Raw genomic sequence first — 24,931 nt, forward strand, 5'->3', positions numbered from 1 at the left:
GTGAATTCTGCCCACAGACTTGTTGTTGCTACTCTGAAAATTCAGCTTCAGATGCAGTTGACTACCGCCTATTAGGAGAATGACTCCAAGATCAAGCTGTTTCTGATGAGTTTGCATGCAGTTTGTGTAAGAAACTTGCAGACTTGTGTGCGACTGCTGACTCTAATGTGATGTGGGAGACCTTCCGTGATGAGACCCTGAAGGTTGCTGTGGGTTGTCTTGGTGTTGCTGGTGTTCCCAGAAGGAGGTGTTTCACGTTGCAGGGATCCCTGAATATTATCGAGAGGAGTCGCAGTGTACGACTTGGTGGCAACTCTAGTCTGTACTGGGAACTGAAATGGACGGCTGTGTGGGCTCTGAGTGCAGATAAGGAGGCATTGTTAAGGAGGTAACATACCATCATCTTCTTTCAAAGATGATCTGTAAATAAAGGTGATTGCATCATCTAAGCAAAAACAAGAAACAAATTCACTTATTTATGAAAACAAATTAACTAAGATGCTATTTTCCAAGGAAACAGTTAGGACACCCTCACATTCATCACTATTTAAAAATCCTAGAATTAGATTCAGATGCACCATATCAGGGGAAAATGATTAGAACATTGTTACAGAGCTTTTTGGTGGACCCTGTCTTATTTAAACCCAATAAGACTAAGAGCTGACTGCAAGATGCTGAAAGAAGTCTCCAAAACTCCTAAAATGTCATCACGGGTCATACACGAAGCTCTTGCCACAGTTTATGTCAAGGTACATGCATCGACCATCAGAAAGAGACTGCAAAAGTTTGGTTTACATGGGAGCTGTGCAAGGAGGAAACCTTTGCTATCAAAAAAATGTCAGGGCAACACTGAAATTTACCAGAGACCACCTAGACAAACTTTTGGAACAACGTGCTTTGGACAGATGAATCTGAAATTGAATTACTTGGGTGCAGTAACAGAGGGCATGTTTGGCGTAAACCAAAAACAGCTTTTGAGCAAAAGAACCTCATACCAACTGTGAAGCATGGGAGTGGAAATGTTATGGTTTGGGGCTGCTTTGCTACAGTAGAATCTGGCCAGCTCACCATCACAGAATCATAGAATCCACTATGAATTCTTCAACAGAGGGTGCTTGAGGACAATATGATAATATCTGTACAGTAGTTGAAGCTGAAGTGGGGGTGGACCATGCAACATGACAACAACCCAAACATTCCAGTAAATCTACCAAGAAAATTCTTAGTAGAAAGAAATGTTCTTGAATGGCCAAGTCAAAGCCTGGATCTGAATCCTATTGAGGTGATTTGAAACGGAAGTGTATGCAAGACACCCTTCAAACATCGCACAGCTTAAGGAATTCTGCATTGGAGAGTGGGGAAAACTTTCTGCCAGTTGATGTCAGAGATTGATAGATGGTTATAGAAAGCGTCTCATTGAGTTTATTTCAGCCAAAGGGGGAAATACTAGCTATTATGGCACAGGGAGTCCAAATTTTTTCCTCAGTGGGAATTTGCATCTTAGTTAATTTCCTTTGTTAAATAAGTGAATTTGTTTCTTCTTTTTGCATAGGCGATGCAATTACATCACCTTTACTACAAATATATATTGAAAGAAGACTTAATATTGATATTTTGATATTTCTTGATAAAGAATTAAATATTTAATGGGGTGTCCTAGTGTTTTCACATGACTGTATACTTGGGCCAACTCCAATTGAGGTGTATCATTCTCTGACTAACACATGCAAATTTCACAAGCTGTAACTTAAGGTAGATATGCACATTCTTCCTATATAAAGTTTATAACATCTGTCAACTCCATGCGTTAAATCTGCTTGATCCTTTTTGGGTTTCCCAGGTAACACGCCCTTGTTCCTCTCTTCATCTTCTCCCATCAGTCAGATGACAACCAGAGTCAAATTGAAGACTCTGTTCTGACCTCCAAAGTAATGAATTGAGTACCATGCAAAACAATGGGGAAAGTAGCTAAGACTTGAAATTGTCTTATAGCTTGTGATTTGAAAGGATTCCATAAATACCTTGCTCTTGTACCCCTGAGCATGGCCATAAATTATGGGGGTTGTAACCCCCCTAATAGTCGAAACCAGTCAATACAATCCCCTGCACCCCGTTTAATGGGTGGAGACCTCAAACAACCAAATACTCAACCGAAAATTATACTCTTGCCCCTGCATGACTGTTGATTTGTGTTTTGTTTCTGAATGTTAAACAAATGGAAAGAGAATTATAAGGAACAGTCAGTTTTTTAATATAGCTTAAAACAGCTGACCCTAAGCATTTCGCTAGCAAGTCAGTAAAGCTTTCACACAATTTACCAAAGCTTTTTGTTTAATTTTGTGGTGTTTCAAATTTGTTTTAAAGCCTTAGATAACTGCTTCATTTATTATTGTGGATGTTTTATTATGGATGTAAATAATAATTAGTGTCTTACATAACTGTCATCTAAAATTGAACTGCTAGACTGTTTTCTGTGTGTCTGCATGCAAATATGTACGGAGCAGTAAAGGACTTGGCCAGGCAGAAATCTGTCATGGTGGGTTTCAGAAAAGACCAAATTGAAAGTCGTTTCCATATCGTGTGAGAGGACTGACTTCACAATGTTAGGCAGATGCTGACCATATGTCAACCATGGTGTAAGGAGACATATTTTGATTTTTTTGAAAAAGAAAACAGCAGAGATTTTGTTAGAGCAAAGCACCGAGCGAATAATCGTACATTTTTTGGGTAAATATTTTCTTCATAAAGAAATGAGTACCTTCATCTCCTCCCATCAGTAAGAGGACAACCAGGGTCAAATTGAAGACCCTAGATTTGACCTACAAAGTAATGAATTGAGTACCATGCAACAAAATGGGGAAAGTAGGTAAGACTTGTGATTTGAACATGTCTATTCCTGATACATTTCTATATCATCAGTCATCATAGTACACTAATAAATATTAATAGCATGTCAGGGCAGCCTTCGGTGTGCGTGATACTTTCCACAGAAACAACGTTCACTTCAGCAATGTATCCAATAAATGAATTTCCTTTGTTATTTTTTAGTAATTTCCCTTGCACTGGCATGAACTATACACACTATTGACATAATTTAATCATGTTGTTTTTAAAATGTTTGTGATTATGATTACTGTATATTTGAAGGTGCATTTGAGCTTCCCATACAACATCTTCCCAGGGAAAGTGAAATTCACAGCCCTTAATGAATTTCTTTGTATTCTCATACAAAGAAACATTCTAGGATTATAAGATGAATACAAACATGCAAGCACACGATCATTTTATAGAAATTGTAACATTTTCTTAGAAAAAAATTGCAAATAGTTATTATGGTTTTCTGGTATTAATAACACTGAATGATTAAATGAATATAAATCTAATGCAGCTGAAGAGAAGCAGTTTTCAACCTACAATCTTCTGTCTGTATGTCAAGCATCATGGCTACACCACCTGTTGTCCCTTTTATATTACATAATGTTGTCCTTAAAACCATGAATTGTTTTCAGTCATTCAAGTAATTCAGAGAAATGGTCTGAAAGCAAACAATGAACAAGATATCTGGTGCAACATTTAAATCTAAATGAATCCATGACATCTTTTCACAAACATGCCAATAGATGAAGCAGAGTACTCATTACATAACTGCACCAAAAAGGTGCAATAATGGGAATAAATATGATTTATATATGCAATAAGTAGTTCTTCAGTGGTGTGAAGGGCAAATCGTTCTCTTGTGAGGCTCCAATCAACACTGCACCACCAGTAAAACAAATCACGTGCCAGTTTACCTCCATAGCAGTGGTTTTCATATAATGGAAGATCCATTTTATAGCTATGAATTGCAAACACTTCCTGTGTCAGATTCTAAAATATGAACTGGGGATGCATTATTGGTTATCAGAGCTCTTTTATTCCACCCCAGTTGTACATTATAAAGAATATATTAGTTATTTAATCATAATGTTTTACAGGTAGACAAGCCAGTGAGCCCAGGAAGGGACCCTTTGTTATGGTAACACTTCTTCTGAGAGTTTCGTAATATTCTCTGATCCAAACATTATGTTTCCATTGTCAGGTCACCCCGTGGTATCAAACTCTCCAGTTAGCCAGTTAGAAAAGTTTGCCTGTTCTAATGTAGGTTTAAGATGCATAGAGGGCATTTGGCACCTTGGCTCACTGCCCAGGTATTTATAGCAGGGACACAGCAGATCTCACCAATAGTCTCAGTGTTCTGGCATGCCATTTAGTGAGTGTTCTCACACACTGAGTTGTGATTGAGGCTCGAGATGTTCTCTAGCTTAAAGGTTGCCTTAGTTATTTTAATTCTCAGCACAGATGCGGACACATTTTTTATTAGATCATTTGTTTTTGGGACAAAAACATCACAGCTCTTCTGAGCTACTCATGGTGTTTGCTATATGTTCTAGCCAAATATGCATACATGTTCCTGTTAGCAGCTTCTCTCTGGATAGACTTGTGTCCCTATAGATCCATCAGATTTCCATACCTGCTTTTCCAATGCAGGGTTGCAATGAACATGCCAGAAAATGGGTGTTGGGTAAGTTCTGTGTCCTTTAAAGTGCTTGAAGAGAGTAGCACCTATAATCCCTATAATCAATAAAATTAGTATAGCAGGAGGGACACTATTCACATAGTTTGAATATGAGAAAAAGCAAATGCTTAGTATACACATAGCACTCCAGTTGCTGTACAAGAACCCTATAGTAAAAGTAACCTGGCTGACACCTTAAAACATGTTAGCATAAATAGAGAGAAGAAGACCCCACTTTATAGCAGTCTGGGCATCTAAAGTGGCACCCCATCAGCAAAGTGCTGCCTCTGCCTTAACAAATTGCTGTAATTGTCTGTAGCTATTTGAAGGAAGTGGTTTATGTAATGTATTCAGGTACCTCCAAGTTAAATTTAAAGGAACTGATCACTGGCATTTTAAATACAGCTACCACAGGAATTAATTCCTGGTCTGATGCGTTTTACTTATATTATCCATTTTCATTTTTGTGGACATACTGTATATTCACAGGCTTCTTAGTGAACTTTAATGGTCCACGGTAAAAAAAAAAAGAAAGAAAAGAACAACTTTAGATCATGAGGATAATCATATATTTTTTTTACCGGCTTATGGCTTCTAGGGAAAAAGAGAGATGAGAAGTTCCCTGCTGGTGTTCCTCTACAAACCTTCCAGGTGACCATTCAGATTCATTAGCATTCTGGCCACATCGCTGGCACAGCGCTGCCCAGACTTACTGGTATCCCTCCACCTCCCACTCTCTACTCGGCTGTAGTTTGACTCGCCAGCCAGCCATGTGTGCGGATCCACGCCAACAGTCGCATTAAGTGGGCACCCGGTGGCACGGCCGGCCGAACGTGGGCCCAGGGAGGGAGGCTCTGCTGCGGCACTGTCTGCCGAGCGAATCCCTGCGGTGAGGCTCGAATTCGCACTCCTCTGCTTGTGGGCCGGGGCGTCGCTCTGGCTGAATCGTGCTTCCCGGAGAGGGTAGCGGAGGCAAAGGGAAGGTGTGCAAGGAAAGGAGGGAGGAGGATGCAAATTCAGGTCACGGTCTTTGCCTGATGAAAATTCTCAACAAGGCAGAACAGTGAATTAATAAGTTATGCATTTTCTGATGAATAAATAATCCTGGAATGCCTGAACAGCACATATGTATGTGTGTGTGCTGTTCTGTTTGGAGGCTAGAACAAAGCAAGGACATCTGAATCTCTTTTTTAAAGTCATTCAGCTTCATGAAAATCAGATGCATCCCTAAGGGGCCGATCCATTCATTTCACAGTCCTGATGACACCTGGAGCAGATGTCATTGTTAATTAATGCCTATTATAATTGCAAACATCAGCAACGTCAAACTATGACTAAAACATTGAAATTATAAACAACAGATGCTCCATGTTCCGGCCTTGTAGAGGCAGAGGCTATCGTATCTGGGTCAGTATGATAAAGGAAGCATTGAAATGAAGCTTCAGATCTGGTGGTATGTGGGATTATATGCACTGTCAGTGTCTGAGTGTCTTATTGCTCTTTCCATTGGTTTACTTGGTTCCCACTGGAGAAAAGCTCCCTCTGAGTCAGTGATTGACAGCACACAGTCATAGCGTTCCTGGTGAGCTTTGGAGCTTCATTCCTTTTCAGTCCCATTGCTTATAAAAATTGATATGCTGTCCAGTGTTGTTTCCAAGTATTTTCAAATTCTGAACCAAATGACAATTGTGAATCATTTTAATTTTTCCCCCAAATATAGCTCAAAAAACAGGCTGTGTGTAGCTCAGTGGATGGCACTGGCCTGTGTTTCATTTCTTCCCCCTGCCCTGTGTGTGCGTCTTACATGTTCTCCCTAGGTTTGCATGGGCTCCTTCTGGGTTCTCTCTTTTCCCCACGCTGTCAAAAAACAGGTTAATTGAATTACACCTGCATGTGTGTATTGAGCACCTGCTCTTTTACCTAAACAGTTAGTACCGGTTGGCCACACCCCCCTGTTCAAGCACCTGCCACTTGAATAGTCTGTATACATCACTGATATCCATCCATCCATCCATCCATCGAGCATCTTCTAACCCATCATCCTGGTCAAGTTTAGGGAGGCCTGGAGCTCATCCTGGGCAGACAAACGGCACACACACATGGGAAGAACATGCAAACAGAACAGAGGTCAAATTCAACCACTCAACCCCGAGGCAGCATTTGACTTGATGCATGCAAACGGTCCATAGTGTGTGATTGTGAGTGTGTGCCCTACAATGAACTGCAGCAGGGTTCCCCTTACATCCCTAGCTTCATAAAATAGGCTCCAGGCTCACCATGACCTTTTGCTAGATAAATGGAAGATGGATGAATGCGATGCGGTTGTGTGCAAACTCGATTAATTTTAAATGGCATATTTTGGGTCGATTGGACCATTTCAGGCATAGTTTTGCACTGAATTCTAACTGTAATATATTGTGCTGAGAGTGCTGCATTCTGTGATTTATAGTATTTAATAGAAATAGATATACTGAACGACTGGCATCCTGCGCAAGGTGTACTCCAGCTTTATGCCCTGCACTGCCTGCAATAAATAATTACAGACGGGCATGGTGAAGCATACAGGGACAATCTGCGTTGAGGCTCAAAACAAGACAAGGGACTTTATTTAAAGTAAAGTAAAGCAAAACAAAACAAGAAACAAAAGGAACCACGAGGAGTCTAAAACACAGGTAGGTGGGTAGAAAACAATGAACTAAAGCAGGGAGCAACACAGGAACAAACTACACGATTAGGTAACAAATACTCACAGCAAAACTGAGACCAAACACAAAGCAACACAATTGACTCAATGACCCGTTGACAAGAAGAACAGGGGGAGGCACATAAATACACACACAATAAGGGGAACAAGAGTCAGGTGTGGGCATTTGATAATCACTAAGGACACAGGAGCACAGGTGAAGGCAATCAGACAAAGGATTCACCAGGAAAGACTAAAATAACAAAGATATCAGATCAAGCCAAGGACACCGGGGTGACCAGCAGTATCTACTGGCCAACAGGGAAACTGACATAACTAAGACGGAGCAGGGGGCAATCCTGAGAACCCTGACCAGGATAAGCAGTTAGAACACGGATGGATGAATGAATATCTAATGCTGCAGATGAAAGGAATAAATCACTTATCTAATAAACCTTTTAATATAAACCTCCTTCCACACAGATACTCAAACTATGCATATTCTGTGCTCAGTGGCAAAAGAGAGAGTTTGATATTGGGGGACACAACTTAATATTTTAAATACCAAGGTTTGTTTATTAGGGGGATGAATACAGCCCAATTAAATATTGGGGGGACACGTCTCCCCCATACTCCCAGTTCATATTCCCCAGTCTGTGCTTATAATTATGACCAGAGTCATTGCAAGACATAATTGATTTTACTGGGACACAGGCCCCAGTAGGGGTCTAGCGACACCTATGATAATGATTGTAGTTTTCTAAAAATAATAACAGTAATCCGTCTGTATTACTTTAAGAGGCACCAATCACTGACCATGGATGAGGCTACTAGCTACAGTTTTTGGTGGATTTATATCGTGACTAACTGGGGAGGTTATAAAGATGGCTTGATATTTACAGCACATGGCAGCCTGCGCCAGACAGAGAGCCTTCGAGCACGGCGGCTGTGTGCTGGTGCTGTAGTGCGTGGGAAGGCATGCTGCACACCCAGCACTCGCTCCACTTCCGCCATACCGGCTACAGGATGCTCCTCCTTCATCGGGAGAACAGAGAAAGCGAGCCGTTCCATTCATTCACACCTCCCCACTGCCTTTGCTCGGGGGGGGGTGACTCAGCGGCCCAGCTGATGGGACGTCACGCCGGCAGCCTCCTCCTCCTCCTCCTCCTCCGCCTCACTCGGTACATCTTGTCCACGGTACACCACGATCCTCCTCTCCCACTGCTCCAGTGGCATGTTTGTCACGCACCGGCGCCTGCCCGCGTGAGCCCCCAGCTCCCAGCACGAGCCCCCAGCACGAGCCCCCAGCCCCCAGCACGAGCCCCCAGCACGAGCCCCCTGATGACCTCCTGCCACTCCACGGTCGTGACGGACAACAGAGTGATGCACCCCCACCCCCCCCCCACATCCCACATTTGTCTGTTCGTACTTCCCGTGAGGAAGATTGACACTGAGCGTTAAATAAAGCCTAACAGCTGATGCATGTCACTCTCACTCACTGGCATGATCCAGCTATTTATTCCTTTTTCTGGGTTTTTGTGAACCTGTGATTACGGTACATTTTTATCCATCTCAAAATGCCACTATTGCCTCCTTATCAATTATAGAAAATAATGCACCACTTATAATTTATTTAAACCAATATATATTTATATAAAGAAATCTCATTCACCAAACTGAATTGTTCAATTAGAGCTGCAAGGGCAGAGAGTCACAGAGACAACCAGATACCAGAATGAAGACCTTTTATTCACAGGTTAACCACAAGTATTTTCTTGACAACTTATAAACACATATCATTTTGTATATAATTCCTTGAGCATGCAAAACAGATACCTAATTATATTGCATGAACATTCAACCTCATCCATGTCAACAATGGCCTCCAGTGTTTTGTGTGCAGCTTCCATTCTCTCATGTTGGTTAAAAATACAGTTAATAACTCTTCACAAACAGGTATTCATCAGTGTTGACTCCTAATTCTACAACATGATTATCCATCCATCCATCCATCCATAGTATAACTATTTATACAGCACAGGTGTGTTGTGGGGACCCGGAATCTGCCCCAGGTAGTATAGGACTGAGAAGTATCCTGAAAGGGATTCCAGTCAATCAAACACAGATGCAGCTCTCATGTAATTGCATTTTCATGGATAGTGGATAAAAAACCCAAATGACAAGGTGGGGGGGGGGGGGGGGGGGACTGAATACAGCCCCCAGGTGTGGTGCAGCAATGCTATATTGTATTCCTCTGTCTCCATTTATTTTTAGAGATTTATCTGTTATGGCTTGGTAGTACTCACACTGTCAAAAGGGGTGTTTTGAAATACTGAGTCTGATCACATAATCAAACACTATACTTGATTCACCACTCAGCAATACACTTTCCCACATAAAAGCATTTAGTGAAAACAAAATCTTTAGCCTTGTGATACCTGACTTAGTGCCTCATCTTTTCTTATGTGTGTCCTTGGAGGTTTATGTGACTTTACCTGACTTTAAGTGTCTCCCCACAGAAGGCTGAGAAATAAAAAAAAAAAACAGGGCCTAAATATTTCAGTGTAGTTGATATCAGACAGATGAAATTAGCATATTATTCAGAAAATACAAAATGTACCATGATTATAAAGATTGCTTCCAAGAAAATTCTGCACATAAGTCATAGCATAAAAATACAAATGCAAAAATGTTTTAAAATATGCGGCATGTATGGAATGACTGGGTAATAAGCTTAAGAGATATGAGTGCCAGCTATGCAAATGCAAATGTATTCCTGATTGCTTCAAAATATTGGAACACAGGAGATTTATGACACTGAGACGTCTAAACCATTTAGTGGGGATCAAAGGAAGCAAGAGAAATAATGTGCCAACTGCTTTGCTATATCTATGGAACATTTGGTAACACTTTACTTGAAGCAGTCTACATAAGGAAGACATGTAACCGTCATAAGAATGACATGACACATGTCATGCACATTAATAACACATTATTGATGTTTATAACTGTTGTCATTAACATCACTGTTGTCATAATGTATCATTCGTTTTTTGGAACTGAATGATACATTATGACAACAGTCATAAACATCAATAATGTGTCATTAATGTGCATGACATGTATCATGTCATTCTTATGATGGTTACATGTCACCCTTATGTAGACTGCTTCAAGTAAAGTGTTGCCGAACATTTTTTATCACTATTTTCATTTTATCACTATTTTCATCAACTACCAATCCAACTACACAACCAGCTTCATCTACCTGTATGTTAAGAGGATGGTCCTCATCATTAAAAATGATACAGATTTGCTAAGATTAGCTTTACTATCCAGTAAGATTCCTCTGACTATTTGAACAAAGCAGAACAAATTACAGGCCTTCACATGCATACCACTAAAATATATTGCAGTTTAGAAATCAATAGGAGTCATTTTCAGCATTTTGATATTTACTGGCTAAAAAAGTATATGGTATAAATGTCATATAAACAAAGTTGATTTCTATTAAGACATGTATTTAATGTCTGAAATGTTTTTTTTTTATTACTTGTTGTATAATAGTTGTGTAATGCATATAGCTCTTAATTCCGGTCTTTTTCATATTTGGTGCTGAAGAGCCGCGGGGATCTCTCTGACGCTAATAATGAGCACAAGACCAAATTTGTCTCTATTTCCTTTTTCTGTGGAGAATCCTCGCCATCCTATTGGCTGAGTGATGGAACAGGAAGTATAACCATTTATGTCCTTTGCAGACAAACTCGCAGAACACCTTACCGCGCTGTTTCATAACTAATCTCATTACCTTACCTAGTCCATTCATATACATGAAAATTCTGTTGTTTATTTATAATTTTTTCTGTTGTACCAATGGAAATGTTTAATAAGATAATAATAAATATTTGTGTTATTTTCTATTAAAAATCACGGTAATCCAGCAATTTATATTCTAATGTGTTACATTACTTTTTTGTTTTACTACAAAGAGGAAATCCGACACCAAGATGTTCATCGGTAAATTGCAAAATGTACGCAATTTTTTGCTCTCTACAAACTCTATTCATCATAAATGATCCCGTGATATAGTTTTACTGAATGAATAACATCAACGTAGCTCTGAAAAGAAATAGCCACTTTTTACCCGCGTCTTTTCCATTACATTTTGGCCAATTTCAACCAAATTATGGATTTAAGTGCGCATCTTAAAAGTTTTTTATGCTAATAAGCAAGAACGATGAGTTTTCCGGGCATTCGACATACATGTCATTCGTGATAACGGTTATGTAGGCATTGGCAAACTGGTCATACACCGTTACTTTCCATGTAAAGACAGGAAGGTTCCCCGCGGCTCCGATTCTGATTCATAACCAAGGGTATGCCGCAGCTTCTGGCCAAGCATGTGAAAATGTCGACGATGAGGGGCGGGATTGTCGGCTCATACCAATCAAGGTTTAGCTGTGACATAAGATCTTCTGTAATTAACTACAAAAACGCCGATTTTGTTCAAAGAAACTCCCACGTAGTATGAAATAAATAAATAATCCGAAAAAAGAAAATCCCTGCAAAGTTAAGAACCAATCAGCACACAGAGAATACCGGAAAACGTACATTTCAAGGGCAAATGGGCGGAGAATCGGATGTGATTGAAGGATAATGAACCCAATGACTGGCGAGGGGTGTCGATTGACATGGTAATTCCCTATAGTACGTAGACAGCGGATTTTCCGGGATCCTGAGCCGCGTTGTGTAGGCGGAGTTTGTGGAATAGGGTTACAAGAGAAGCGGAGGCTGGCAGTCAGCAAAGCGGTACTCGGACACGGTAAGGTCCTAGGGTTTTATATAAAATACGGGCGCGCATATAGATTTGCTTCATTGTCAAAATGGTTTTGATTTGGACTCAGTTTGGTTTAAAACACAGAAACCTAAAGTGTAAAGTTCGTGTTATACACAGAAATGACAACTGGATAATGGGGGTAAGATTTAAAACTATTACTCATGATTTTCATAGTTTTTATCATTTTAAAATTCCATTTGTATTTAATGCATTAATACTTATTCATGTTACCTCGCAAACCGTTTTTGTTTGTCATTATTGGAATCATGCCTGTTACAAGTGATTTTTGTGCCAGTCTTCAGCCTTTTCACAAAACTTCTACTTAACAGACATAAACGTGTCAAAGCGTTAAACATTTTCTGTTGAGCATTTATTCTATAGACTGTACAGCATATTTTTCCAGAATTGACTTTTTATAATGCAAAGTATTTCTTTATTCCATACTGAATTTATTTTATCCATACTAGAGCATCTTATTTCAAATGATAACCGTTGGTTAGATTCTAGGTTTCCTAAATTGATTGATAGTTTAATGATGCAATGCATTTTACACGGTAGATTACTGGTCTGAATGGTTTGTAATGTGCTTTCTTGAAACTGGATAAAAAGGGACGTAAATTGAGGATTGGAGGACTATATTTATCATTTGTACAATTACTTCTGTTAAAAATTACACGTCTTTATTGTATTGTTCTAAATCTGAATGATGTTTTAAATTCTGTCTAGTTAAAATGCTCATGGTTCCCGGTAATCCGGGGTTATTTTAGGAGTTACTTGACGTCAGCCTGGTAGTATAGCCGACTATTTCATATTTGGGGAGTACATCTCGTCAGTCGTTTCCCAAAGGACCGGCTGACCGCGATTAGGGAGGAATTAAGGTAAAACGCTGCTGTATGTATGCTTACACTGCCAAGTCTGGGTGTATTGGCTATCAGGTTAATGTTAAAGCATTTGTATATGCCGGTTTCTTTTTTTCTCGTTCTGTCAAATGGATCTTTCTCGGCCGCACACGAGTTGCCGCATTCCCGGTGCCAGCCATTCACACGGTGATCTTTTGTTCATTCACGGATAATTTTTTTATGGCACAAATTGGCTATATCAACAGTATTTTACGGGTTGTCTTTGCAACTTGGTCTCCGTTGCATATCGACGTTAAACAGTGAGTGTTTCCTTGTAGAAGCAGCTTTGTTGTATCAGACAGTTTTCGTTGATGTACATGCATGTGCATTAGGTAATCATTTGCCTTTTGCAGTAAACCCTGTCTATAGAAGCGGTAATACTGATATCATGGTATCGCTTTACCCAGTAGAACGCACTTCTTTGAAAACAATTATGTAAAAGACGATTTAACGTGTCTGAGATTTCGACTTTTGAAGTGGGCAGACCGACAGCAAACCAGCCGTTCTGCACTTTTGTCTTTAGAAGGCTGAACACCCAATTAACCAGTTGTCCTTGTGTTTCTAGTATGTATCCTGTATGCTGTGACAAATGCATTATCTGTAGAATTCTATAGAATGACCCCGACCAGTTTATGCTGCTTTATACCCCTTGAATGGAAAACGGGTTTCTGTCTTTGAGCAGTGCCTCCCCACTGCTTAGTATGAAATACTTCAGCTGTGTACTTCAGATGAATACATACTCTTCATCACTTTTCATTGCTCATAATTTTATTTTCTTAATTTAATTGTTTCTGGGAGTTAGGAGTGCACCCAGTCACAATGCTTTATAGCAGCTTGCATACATTCCATGTGATTAGCCTTTCATTGAATTTCCTTGTGCATTCATCCACTAACTTGATATGTACCTTGCTATGCTTTTACTCGGATGTTGGTAGCATGACTAGCTAACTTTCATGGCCTTGTTTGTCAGCAAGCCAAGGTGGTCCCAGAAGTGCACTGTCTGTCCATCAAAGCTATGGGGAAGGACTACTACAAAACCCTGGGCATCCAGTCTGGCGCCAATGAGGATGAAATCAAAAAGGCATACAGAAAAATGGCCCTCAAGTTCCACCCAGATAAAAACAAGGACGCCAATGCAGAAGAGAAGTTCAAGGAGATCGCAGAGGCCTATGAGGTGCTGAGTGACCCAAAGAAGAGGACCATCTATGACCAGTTTGGGGAGGAAGGTGAGAACTTCCTGACATTTCAGTCAAGTTTAGCTGTGTTATGTGGAATCAGTGCCAAGTTGATGATAACCTTTATGAATAAAGCATGAATGAAGCCGTTTTTATATGATGGAAATCCCAGGTGGGCTAATTATTTTTGGAAGCAATAAATGTCTATCAATTGTGAAAGAAACTGTAAATGAGACAAAAATATTTTACATTAGTAATGTAAGCCAGAATACTTATAAGTTATAGAATTCATGAAGTGGATGTGAACTATTGAAGGTGGTAGCAGAAATGAGTACTATACAGCTTCCAAAAACAGAAATAAACTGGCTGCATAGTGCAGAAAAACCAAAAATAAGACTGAAGTAACAGTGTGATTTCAGCTTAGGCCACACACTGTGATTCACTGTTTCTCTCGCACGCCCTCTATGCCATGTCTGGTGCCAGGATAATCAATCTATCTTTAGCTGTATACAGATTGGTGTGACCTTAGCACTCAAAAACTACAAACAGTGGGTCCTTTTACTTCCTGTCACATAGTTACTTCTTCCATGTAAAATATCTGGAGCTCCAGGAACAAGACTGTTTGGGGAATGTATACTGGGCAACAGAACAGAACTATACAGAGATTTTTGCAACTGATGCTGTAAATATTTACAGGACAAATTTAATGAGGACTGTCAAAATTAGTAACGTGCACCGGCCATGAGAGGCACTGTGTCAGTCATTTGTTCGGCTGAGGAGAGCCTTAAGTACTGTAAATGCAGGCAGATGCTCCTGATATATTCAAAGTGACAGCAAACGCTGCTAAATTCATCCATGGGATAATAATGCGGCAGGGTGCTTCACAGAAGCCTGCTCCTTCAGAGCCCAGCTGAAGTGTGAATTTACAATTCTGGCTACTCAGTTTGATGCCAGCTACAAAAATTTTAAAGTTGAGCTGGAGAGGGTGTTCAAAATTCAGGACAACTCACCAGGTGTTGTATTTAAACAAAAATAAGTAAAATACATAATACATACATAAGTCCGATATCAATATGAAAAATCATGAGGATAGTTTGGTTATGAGTCACACAACATTTTGCTTCTGTACTATATTTAACCAATGTATTCCTCTGTTAAAGAGTAATGGACTGCAAAAGATATCAGCGTAATTGATAGAGTATCCTGTGTGGATACCTTTTCCTTAACATAAACCAAATCTTTGTAATCCTCCTGTGGAAAAACGGACATGGCCAATATCATTAGCCTTAGAAAAGGCCATGTTGTCTAAATGACATATGGTTTATGGGCTGTTGTGTTTGTACAAGTTTCCAAATAGAAATATGTATTTGTATAGTGATTAGCTATTAGAGAGATGATAGATGTTGTTTCCAGTTCAGAGGTGCTGTAGCCATAACAGCTGAGGTTGTTCACATCCAGAAGTGAAGAAAATCCGCTCAAGTGCAAGCAAACTGTACTTTTTCATGCATCCCCAAGACTGATTTACTTTTGCCATTTCTTGTGTCATGGTATTTAGGATGTAATGGGGTACTTGTATATCTGGCAATCAATGTCAAAATCCTCGCATATTTGGCTTTGCAGGTCTTAAAGCTGGAGGAAGTGGATCTACTGGAGGCCAAGGGAACACCTACCACTACACCTTCCATGGAGATCCCCATGCCACCTTTGCCTCCTTCTTTGGTGGCTCCAACCCATTTGACATTTTCTTCGGGTCAAGCCGCACCCGAGGCTCTAACAATGGTTTCGGAGACCATGACATGGACATCGAGCTGGATGGGGACGATGACCCTTTCAACGCCTTTAGCCGCTTCGGTTTCAATGGCATCAACGGGTTTCACCATGGCGGTGGAGGCGGTCGTCGTCACCACGCCGACGCCCTGCACAGCCGCCGCAAGGTGCAGGACCCACCGGTGGTGCACGAGCTCCGAGTCTCCCTGGAGGAGATCTTCCACGGCTGCACCAAACGCATGAAAATCACTCGGCGGCGCCTCAACCCCGATGGCAAGACTTTGCGCGCAGAGGACAAAATCCTCAACATCATCATCAAGAGGGGCTGGAAGGAAGGGACCAAGATCACCTTCCCCAAAGAGGGTGACGAAACGCCAGAGAACATTCCTGCCGACATTGCTTTTGTCCTCAAAGACAAAGGGCACCCCCACTTCAAAAGAGATGGCTCCAACATAGTCTTCACTGCCAAGATCAGTCTTAAAGAGGTAGGTTTCTAAAATCAAGGATTCCCAAAACTGTAGCAGACAATTCCTTAGCAGACAAAGGTGTTCAACATGAAATGACAGCTTGAGGTCATATGGGCAGCTACAGTCCAAATATTGTGCACAGAGGCATGGTCTCCTCAGAGACATGAGTTAAAACAAACAGCGGGATTCTCGACCTCTAGCCCCTGAGCACCTGCTGCCATTTAAACTATTTAAAGCTGTATTCAGTGCATTTGGAGAGATTTAAATCTCAGTGAACTGCCATTAACCATCAGGAAATTACATTATATTCAGATGTCTACCATTTCTGTTGCCTTCCTCAGACTTCTCCAGTTAGATCACACCTCATTAATAAATGGAGATAAGGCCTCTTCTATATTCTATTAACCAAGAGTTTTAACACACATTAAATTAAACTGTGTACTCTGCATTTAGATATGATACACACATCAGCCTATACCTGGGTTTTGAGTTTGATAGCTTGTCCACTCTCCAGGGCTGTGCCTGAAAGCCAGGCTTTCATGGATTGTAAATTAATTTAAAGACTGCAGTACGATGAGGTAGTCGTCTTAGGAATCTGGCCTAAGATGCCACAAGAGTGTGAGGTTAGACATCGGCAAATGAATAATCAATTATGTGTCTGCACACACCTGCTCAACTGACCTCTTGCACCCATTACAAAACTGCAGGACATTTGTACTGAGTACCTGACACTAGAAGTGACACAAGGTTGGGCACCTTTTTAAGGGTGAAAAAAATGAATTGCAGTCACCATCCTTTCTTGATGTATCGTAGGGAGAATGACAACTTAAAAGTTTTATGCCATATTTTTATTTTTCATTTAAGTGGCAAAAAGCCAATAGAAAACTGCAGTTCTTGAATCGATAGCTATTACTGGGCTCAAAAATATATTTTTTTAAATAATTATTTCTGAGAAAAAAAATATATATTTCAATGTTTCCATTCTTGCATTTCAACCCCAATATAATAGTCCTGTATCAGTAAGAACAGAATTTAAAAACGTTTTTGTTGCCACACCTTCGAGGTACCTAGCTAATGCTAGCTGGCTAACAGCAACAGCATGCAAAAAAAATTTGGCCAATATATAAAAAAAACTTGGTTTGGAAAATATTTATATTAACTTCAGTTCATCTGTGCAACGTGTGGCTGGAGATGCCCTAATGTAGCCTGAAAGTAAACTCTAGGGAGGCACAGTGCACATAGAGTTAATAAAATCATGATGAGATGTAATATTTATGGACATAATAGGCTAATTCAAATTCTTGTTAATTTGTCGGTTACACAGAATGATATAATGTTATTAACCATTAACAGATTTCAAAGTAACATTCCCTTCTGGAATAATTAAAAATTATGTTCTATATTTTGTTTTGATTACTTGTCAGCATATCAGTGTTACTGAAAGTGGCCTGCATTCTGCTATGTGATCCACCACCCAACATTAAAGATTTTGGCACAAGGACCACTTCACTCTGTCCCTTGGGTGTGTGTGCGCCAAGGAATTTAGTGCCCTGGTGTCATGCACAGACAAACCTCAATTTGAATAGGCCAATACAAGTATGGCCAGGCAGAGACCACAGTAGCATGCGAAGATGCAGACTCGTATGGAGGAAAGGCAGGAAAGGCAGCTCTCCAGCACTGCTGCAGTGTGTCAGTGGTTTGGGATTAAAGACGAACGATTACCTTCAAAGACCATTTACAGTGCGTTTAATATTAGTCATACAGCAGCAGTTTAAGTGTAGATTTGTTGGACCATCGCCACACTGATCTACAAAATGGAGGCTCTTTTTGCTTCTGTACTGTTGGTTTCTGTGGCTGTGAATGTTCTGCCTAGCAGAGCTCTCATCATTAGCATGCGCTGCAGAGTACCGGCTGTGTTGCTACAGACAGAGCAGAGCTCTAGACCCTTGCAAGTTCTGCCGAGATTCCGTGTCTCGGCAGCTGATTAAATTACAGCCCCCCGTAAAGGTTACTGTTGAATCGTGCCTAGCTGGAGTCGGGGGAGGAGAGCTTTCTGTTAGGTGAGTGTGACAGACTTTATTTAGATACCACTTACCAGCAGACAGCAAAAGACTGAACAGGGACGGAATGGCTGATTAAAACTGGGCTGGATTTTAAATTTGCTGCAGATTTTCTAAATCCAGAGGGCCCTGAAAAAAGCCGTTTTACTCCCATATCTACCTGGCATCACTGCTATAACTGATGCAAGCCAAAATCTTAAAAGAATCCCCCCCCCCCCCACCCATTTACAGTGGAAGGAGCCCATTCGTGTTCTGAGAATGAAGACAGTCTGGAACATGACAAAAAAAAAAAAAGGGCGGCAGGGCTCTGGGTCTGCAGAGCGTGACTGAGCACATCGCAGTGAGCGATTGCAGTGCTTTGATCTCCAGCTGCCAGATTTACGTGAGCTGCGGAGTTTCACTGCAGCAAGCCCGCTTCCCCAAAGGCTGACATAATTACACACAGCAGTTTTATTCTGCTGCACTCAGCCTATTAGGAGGGGCCCTGGGATACATCATTATATGGAGGTTTTTGTTTACCAGCTATTAATTTATTGGCAGGGATGGGGGGAGCTTTTGTACATAATACAGTTGTGTTGGTGGGCCAAGTCATTCTGCAGTTTTCTGTATATCTCTCTTTGAAAGCAAAACATCAAGGAACAACCTTTCATACTATCACACGTTGCTGTGGATTGGTCATCCCATAATACTCTCACAAATGAATCGGTGTTGTGCTGTACACGTTTGGAGTAATAGCAATTCACTTGATGCTAATCAAGTTAGCAGTGTTATCCTGGGACAGAGGCTGTTTTGAACAATTTGTCAATATTTAGCACCTTGGTAATAAGACAAGCCTTTGGTTTTATTTAGAAGAGCAAATAGCCAGGCTCCCTTCCTGGGATAAACATAGATGCCCATGAGAGTGGTTCCTAGGCATCAAAGGCTAATGTGAGAAACCACGCTATTTTTATCGCACCTGTGCCCTGAAATAAGTACTCAATCAGTTTTTAATACTAAAAGCAAAATTCTGCCATTTACCAAGGGATGATCTGTGGTTACTTTACAGCTGAACCAAGGATAGGACTGGAGTTAAATTTTAAAAGCATATTACCTTACTGCTGATTTAAAACCAATGTCCTCTGTTTGTCTGCTGTAAGGATTAGCAGTGTAGCTTAGTAGAGAACCACAAGTGTCTTTCACTCATTTTGAATATTTTAAATAGGATGTCCCCCAGCAGAGACTGATTTTTGTACATTTCTTTTAACTTCCATCACGTTGAGCTACCTCTGGCCCAACAGGAAGGCACTGTCATCTTCGCTCTCCTATGCTGTCTAGCCAATAAAACTAATTATTTCTGGTTTCGTTGCACCAGCAGGGAGGACCTCCTGTCCCCCCCAGTGAGTGGCCGTCATAGTTGTCGCAAATAACAGTTGGCCAGTGTGGTGCCAATATTTTGTTACATTGAATCCGGTTGCCACCTTCCAACCCAGGAGTTTTGGCCCCACTAAAGCCTCTTTCTGCCCAGGAACAGGGAATATGGGCTAGGGAGTCGCATTTTAATTAAAACCTGCCTTTAGTTCAGCAGCTCTGTGCTAATGTTCTGAATCAGTTACACCATTATACCTATTTCTGCTGATGTTGGTTTTTCTTTTTTTGTAAAGATACAATGCAGGTGTCCCATATACCCTGACTGTACACCCACCCACCCACCCTTGTGGTTCAGACTGAGGACATAGACACCTTTTCCATTATCCTTTGAAGCACCACCTTTCTTCAGCTCCTTATGAGCCCTGTAATCAAGCCCCTGTGCTCTGCAAACGCGTTTCAGCGGAGGTCCTGGTTAGCGCATTTGCTTTGGTCCCAGAACAGCTTGCTGCTCCTTCTGCAAGCCTAGATGTTTGAGAGTTTTTTTAACAACCTATTTCTTTCCATTCATTCCTCAAGGCAATCCTTTAGGAGGCAGCTGATGTCAGTGCAATTGAATGCTTTATGCCCCCTGTGGCAGCTGTAATCTCGCCATGTCTGGGGATGTTTATATTGGGAGGTCTGATTGATGGCAAATCCACAATTTCTGTATCCACTGACACTCAAAAAGAACAGAACAAAAAAAAAAGATACCGCTATAAGCCACGATTTAATGGAATCGTGCAAGACTGAATTGATTAATGTCTTTTGGTTGTGCCTTAAGTCCATCTTTCAGTGCATATTCTAGATACGCCACGAAACAGTACGTGCCTAAGTAATTTAGGTGATTTTCTGTACATCCTGACTGGAACATATTGTGCTCTGTTCCTTCTCTGCCTCCCTCCCTCCTTCCTCTCTCCGGAGCGACTCTGCCTGCCCACACTGTATCCCTGCCTGCCCCTGCTCAGTCTGAGGCTGGCTGACAAACCCCGAATAATTCATGGCATCAGCTGATTCTTCAGCTACCTCATCAGCCCTCAGAAATGAGAGTGGCAGCTATATTTAGCTCCCCACCCCCGCCCCCCAGGGCTCTCACTCACACACACGCCACAGTCACTCCCGCCCACGCTAAGTCATCCAGGCAAGGGCTGCTTCATAGTCACACACTCCCACGCCTGTTCAAAGGCAGACGTACGCCATGTTCAGAAGCACATCCCCACACCCCCGCATTCTACACACGTACATCTTCCGGCGAGAGACATACATGCGCACTAGTGCTGCAGTCTGCCCCAGCCAATTACCCAGATACAGAATAGAGGTACTTTATCAATATGACAAACCAAGTGCAACACTAACAAACTGGTTTGCACAATTGGGACATCATTATATAATGGCATTATTTCTAACAGTTTAGATATTTTTGCATTTCCATACAAGTGAGCTAAGGGATTCCTAATAGGTTCCTAGATCCAGAAGTTCAGGGTGTCAATCAGAATAAACAGCTTGATGTTTCACATGGGGACAACGTAATATGAACAGCAGTAACCAAGTAGCAATAAATGACACCACTGCATTCTTATGTCAATGATTTTTGTAATGACAAATACCAATGAGACCTTGTGATGAGTTCCTCCAAAGATGCATTTCTGTTGCCAGGGAGAAAAAGGACTAAATCACTGAGCAGATCTGTTCTCTCTCTCTTTCAGGCTCTGTGTGGTTGCACAGTGAACATTCCCACCATGGACAACAGAGTGATTCCCCTTCCTTGCAGTGATGTCATCAAGCCAGGAACAGTCAAGAGACTGAGAGGAGAGGGACTTCCTTACCCCAAAAGCCCATCTCAGAGGGGGGACCTGATAGTGGAGTTCCAGGTGCGGTTCCCAGACAGGATACCCCCTCAGTCAAGAGAAATCATCAAACAGCACTTGCCTTCTTAGAGTGAAAGGTGGACATGGGGAAATGGGAACTTCCCAGGGTTTATTTTTATGTTCGTTTTTTTATTTAATTTAATTTTTTTTTTTTTTTAAATCAGCCATCTAGTATCATTTTAAAGACATTAATATTTAACCAGAAAGAACTGAAAAGTGCCACAAGAACATAGTTGACATCTTTCCATTATTTATTTCTTGCTTTTGCAAATGGATCCATGTTGGCGTTTTTAACAATTAAGAGTTTCTGCACCTGTTGATCACTGACTTTCACTCAAGATGCGTTTTTAAATTAGTGTTTTGGTCTCTATTTTTCATCTTGATATTTTTAGGGTAAAAGGGATTGAGAGTAGAAGGAAATAAATTACATGAAACTTAGGAAACCAGTGAGGTGCCAATAGCCTTTCGTTTTTCTTATATGAATATTTTCAATTTGAACAAGCATGTTCTTTTGTTTTCAAAAGTTCAGTTAAACATTGGGCATATTTCAGTCAATTGCAATTTAAATGCTACACATAGAATATGAACTAGTAATCCCAAGGTGGTAATATCACCTAGTTGATTAAAATAAAAAAAGTGTATACAGGAAAGGCCTCGATTTGAAAGGTGCTTTTTTTCCCTGTGATTGCAGTGTGTTACAGAATGACTCACCAGTGTTATTCTAAACTGCCTTATACTTCCCTTGGTTTTTACTCAAGGTCAAAAATCACAGAGAAATCCTGAGTGCCTTAACCTGGCTCAAACCAGCAGCCGACTACAGGCCTACAATAGGCAGCCCAAGTATGCTTTTTAACAAGCATATCAGTCGATGTTTAGGGAAGTATTCAATAATAGTGGTACAAGTGTTCCATAATGTCGGCTTTTTTAAGTTCACAGAATCCTAGCTCTAGGGCTCCAACTGCATGTATTCCTACATTGTACAGTCGTAGACTGGAGAGTTAACTTCCATGACCTCAACACACCTAGAAGGCCGAAGCAGAACAAAACCTATTTGATAAATTAAAATCTTGTACAATCAAGCAGGTGAAAAAAAAAAAATCAGTGTTTAAGACTGCTATATGCTTATGGTAACTTTCATTAGGTGATTGGGGCAAATTTTTTCCACATCTTTTTTAAATTATCTGAGCTTCATAACTGCTGAAAGGCACCCAACGTGTTTTTCCCAAAGTGGTTTCCTTGAAGCCTTGTTCCATGTTTATTGTATTGGACATTTACCTTTCCACTGGACATTTCGGGAAAGAGTAGTCTGAACATCTTTCTTTTCATCCTCATGAAGTAAGGTCATTTGCTGGTGAGGCATACGAGATCCAAAGTCAACATGCCTCTTGCTGAAGTGTGGTTTCAATGATCAGCACTGAGCACTTAACGGAAGCAGCATTTCTGTGGTGCACTCAAGCTGTTGTCTTGTAGAGAGTAATCCATTACCTCTGAAAACTGATGGTCGGGAACGATATTAAGTTAACTTCACTGGAATGTCAACAAAGAAAGCTATGTTATTCACATTACCTGTTTTAATATGTATATCTATGATAAAAAATAAACTTGGCTAATTATCTTCATATATTTTGCCTGTATGATTTTTTTTGCAACAGATGTATTAAATTCTAATGAAATGATTGTCAGAAGTGTTGAGGATTTTGTAAATTAGTGAAATGTACAAAAGCACACAAAGTTTGATATACTGAACACTAATAGCATGTACAGTATAAATATTTGAAAATAAGCTATATATACCTACACTCAATCTTGACATTGTAATACAAAGTAGGGTTACCTACTCAGGCATTTCTGGCAATTGCCAATCAGTGCTTTTATACATTTGTTTTAAGATTTTAAATGGGGGTATGCACTCAAATTTTCTTAAGGCTGATGTGTAAAATGCTTTGATTTTCATATGCTTTGTTACATGAATTACAGCGGTGAAGTTTAGTATTAAAGTATTAAAAATATGAAACCTGTTTTATATGGCACTTTTTTGTCGTCTTTGGTGCAAATTACTGTAAGAAAGATGGCAAGAATGACATCTCAAACCACTATATGGAGGACTTCCCAACAATGTTGATTATATCTAACCCAGAGAAAGAGATGGGAAAATTCACAGGCATGTACAAGTACATGGATTGCGGGAGGAAACCTGCACAACACATGGAGGACATGCAAACTACACACATACACAAGTGGAGATGAGACTTCAACACCCATCAGCATCCATCCAAATTATGTACCTGCTTCACTCTTTCAAGGTAACAGGGGTCAGCAACCTGCCCTGGGAGCTATGGGAGCAAGGCAAGGGCCAAAACAGGATGGGGCACATACATCATTCACACCTATGGGCAATTTGGTAACTCCAATTCACCTTAGTGTGTTTTTGGACTGGGGGGGGGGGGGATTGGAGTACCCTCAATTGCTACCCCCTGAGTTGATATGTTGCTCGAAAATTAATAATTTAGATAAAATTTAAAAATACTTCCAATCTTACATTTCCAATCTTGTGAAAATTAACAGAAAAGTTTGTGTATTATGCTGCCTGCTGACCTGAAATAAACCTTTAAGGGCTGAGCTGGATAAAGTTACATAGTTGATCGGTATTTAAAAACGCGACGGTCACTGCAAATCCAAAGCAAGCTGTAATGTCAGCAGCCCTTACAAGGTTATTTAATAAGCGCAGGCCTATAGCCAATTAGCTGCTAAATATAAAAGGAAGTTGGATTTATTATTGTAGTGCCAATGTTTCCCATCAGGCTACTAAGAAACCAGCTTTAATAGCACAAAGGAAAAACCTGCACTGCAAATCTGCAACTGTGTTCTTACGGTCTGTACACTGTCATTCCTGTATTCATTTATGAAAGTTTACTGCTCAAGTTGAAGGCTCAAATTCTGTATATAAACCCTTAATGGTATTTCATAGTAATAGTACTTGAGTTGTAAGATTGAAGATTTCTGTATAAATTCATACATCAAATGTTGTTGTTATGGGGGGGGGGGGAAAATCAGTAACTGCTCAATTGCTTCTATACATCAGACATTATATAACTTGACATTTAAATATGTAAACCCATTCCTTTACCAGCATCTGTGACAAATTCTGAATACAGTTGATCTGTGCATCCAAATGGGTTTATACAGTAGTAAAGAGCCAAAACAAGAAAAAAAATCCATTACGTGAGGGCAACTGGA

The 24,931-nt window shown here is 40.5% G+C and overlaps 1 protein-coding gene across 3 annotated transcripts; it reads left to right on the forward strand.

Annotated features, from left to right (window-relative positions):
• The first annotated feature begins 11,989 nt into the window (after positions 1–11,989).
• Positions 11,990–23,708, forward strand: dnajb5 (DnaJ heat shock protein family (Hsp40) member B5). Of its 3 annotated transcripts, none has more exons than XM_023823063.2 (4): positions 11,990–12,060; positions 13,945–14,200; positions 15,770–16,401; positions 21,533–23,708. In XM_023823063.2, exons 2-4 carry the CDS (start codon positions 13,990–13,992, stop codon positions 21,761–21,763), a joined length of 1,074 nt encoding a protein of 357 aa, XP_023678831.1. In that variant the 5' UTR covers positions 11,990–12,060; positions 13,945–13,989; the 3' UTR covers positions 21,764–23,708. The 3 variants fall into 3 exon arrangements, with proteins under 3 accessions (XP_023678831.1, XP_023678830.1, XP_023678832.1); XM_023823062.2 differs by having other exon boundaries at positions 12,026–12,214; XM_023823064.2 differs by lacking the exon at positions 11,990–12,060 and adding an exon at positions 12,865–12,953.
• Positions 23,709–24,931: the final 1,223 nt, after the last annotated feature.

Source organism: Paramormyrops kingsleyae, chromosome 7, assembly GCF_048594095.1.
Source record: "Paramormyrops kingsleyae isolate MSU_618 chromosome 7, PKINGS_0.4, whole genome shotgun sequence".
NCBI classification, from domain to species: Eukaryota; Metazoa; Chordata; class Actinopteri; order Osteoglossiformes; family Mormyridae; genus Paramormyrops; species Paramormyrops kingsleyae.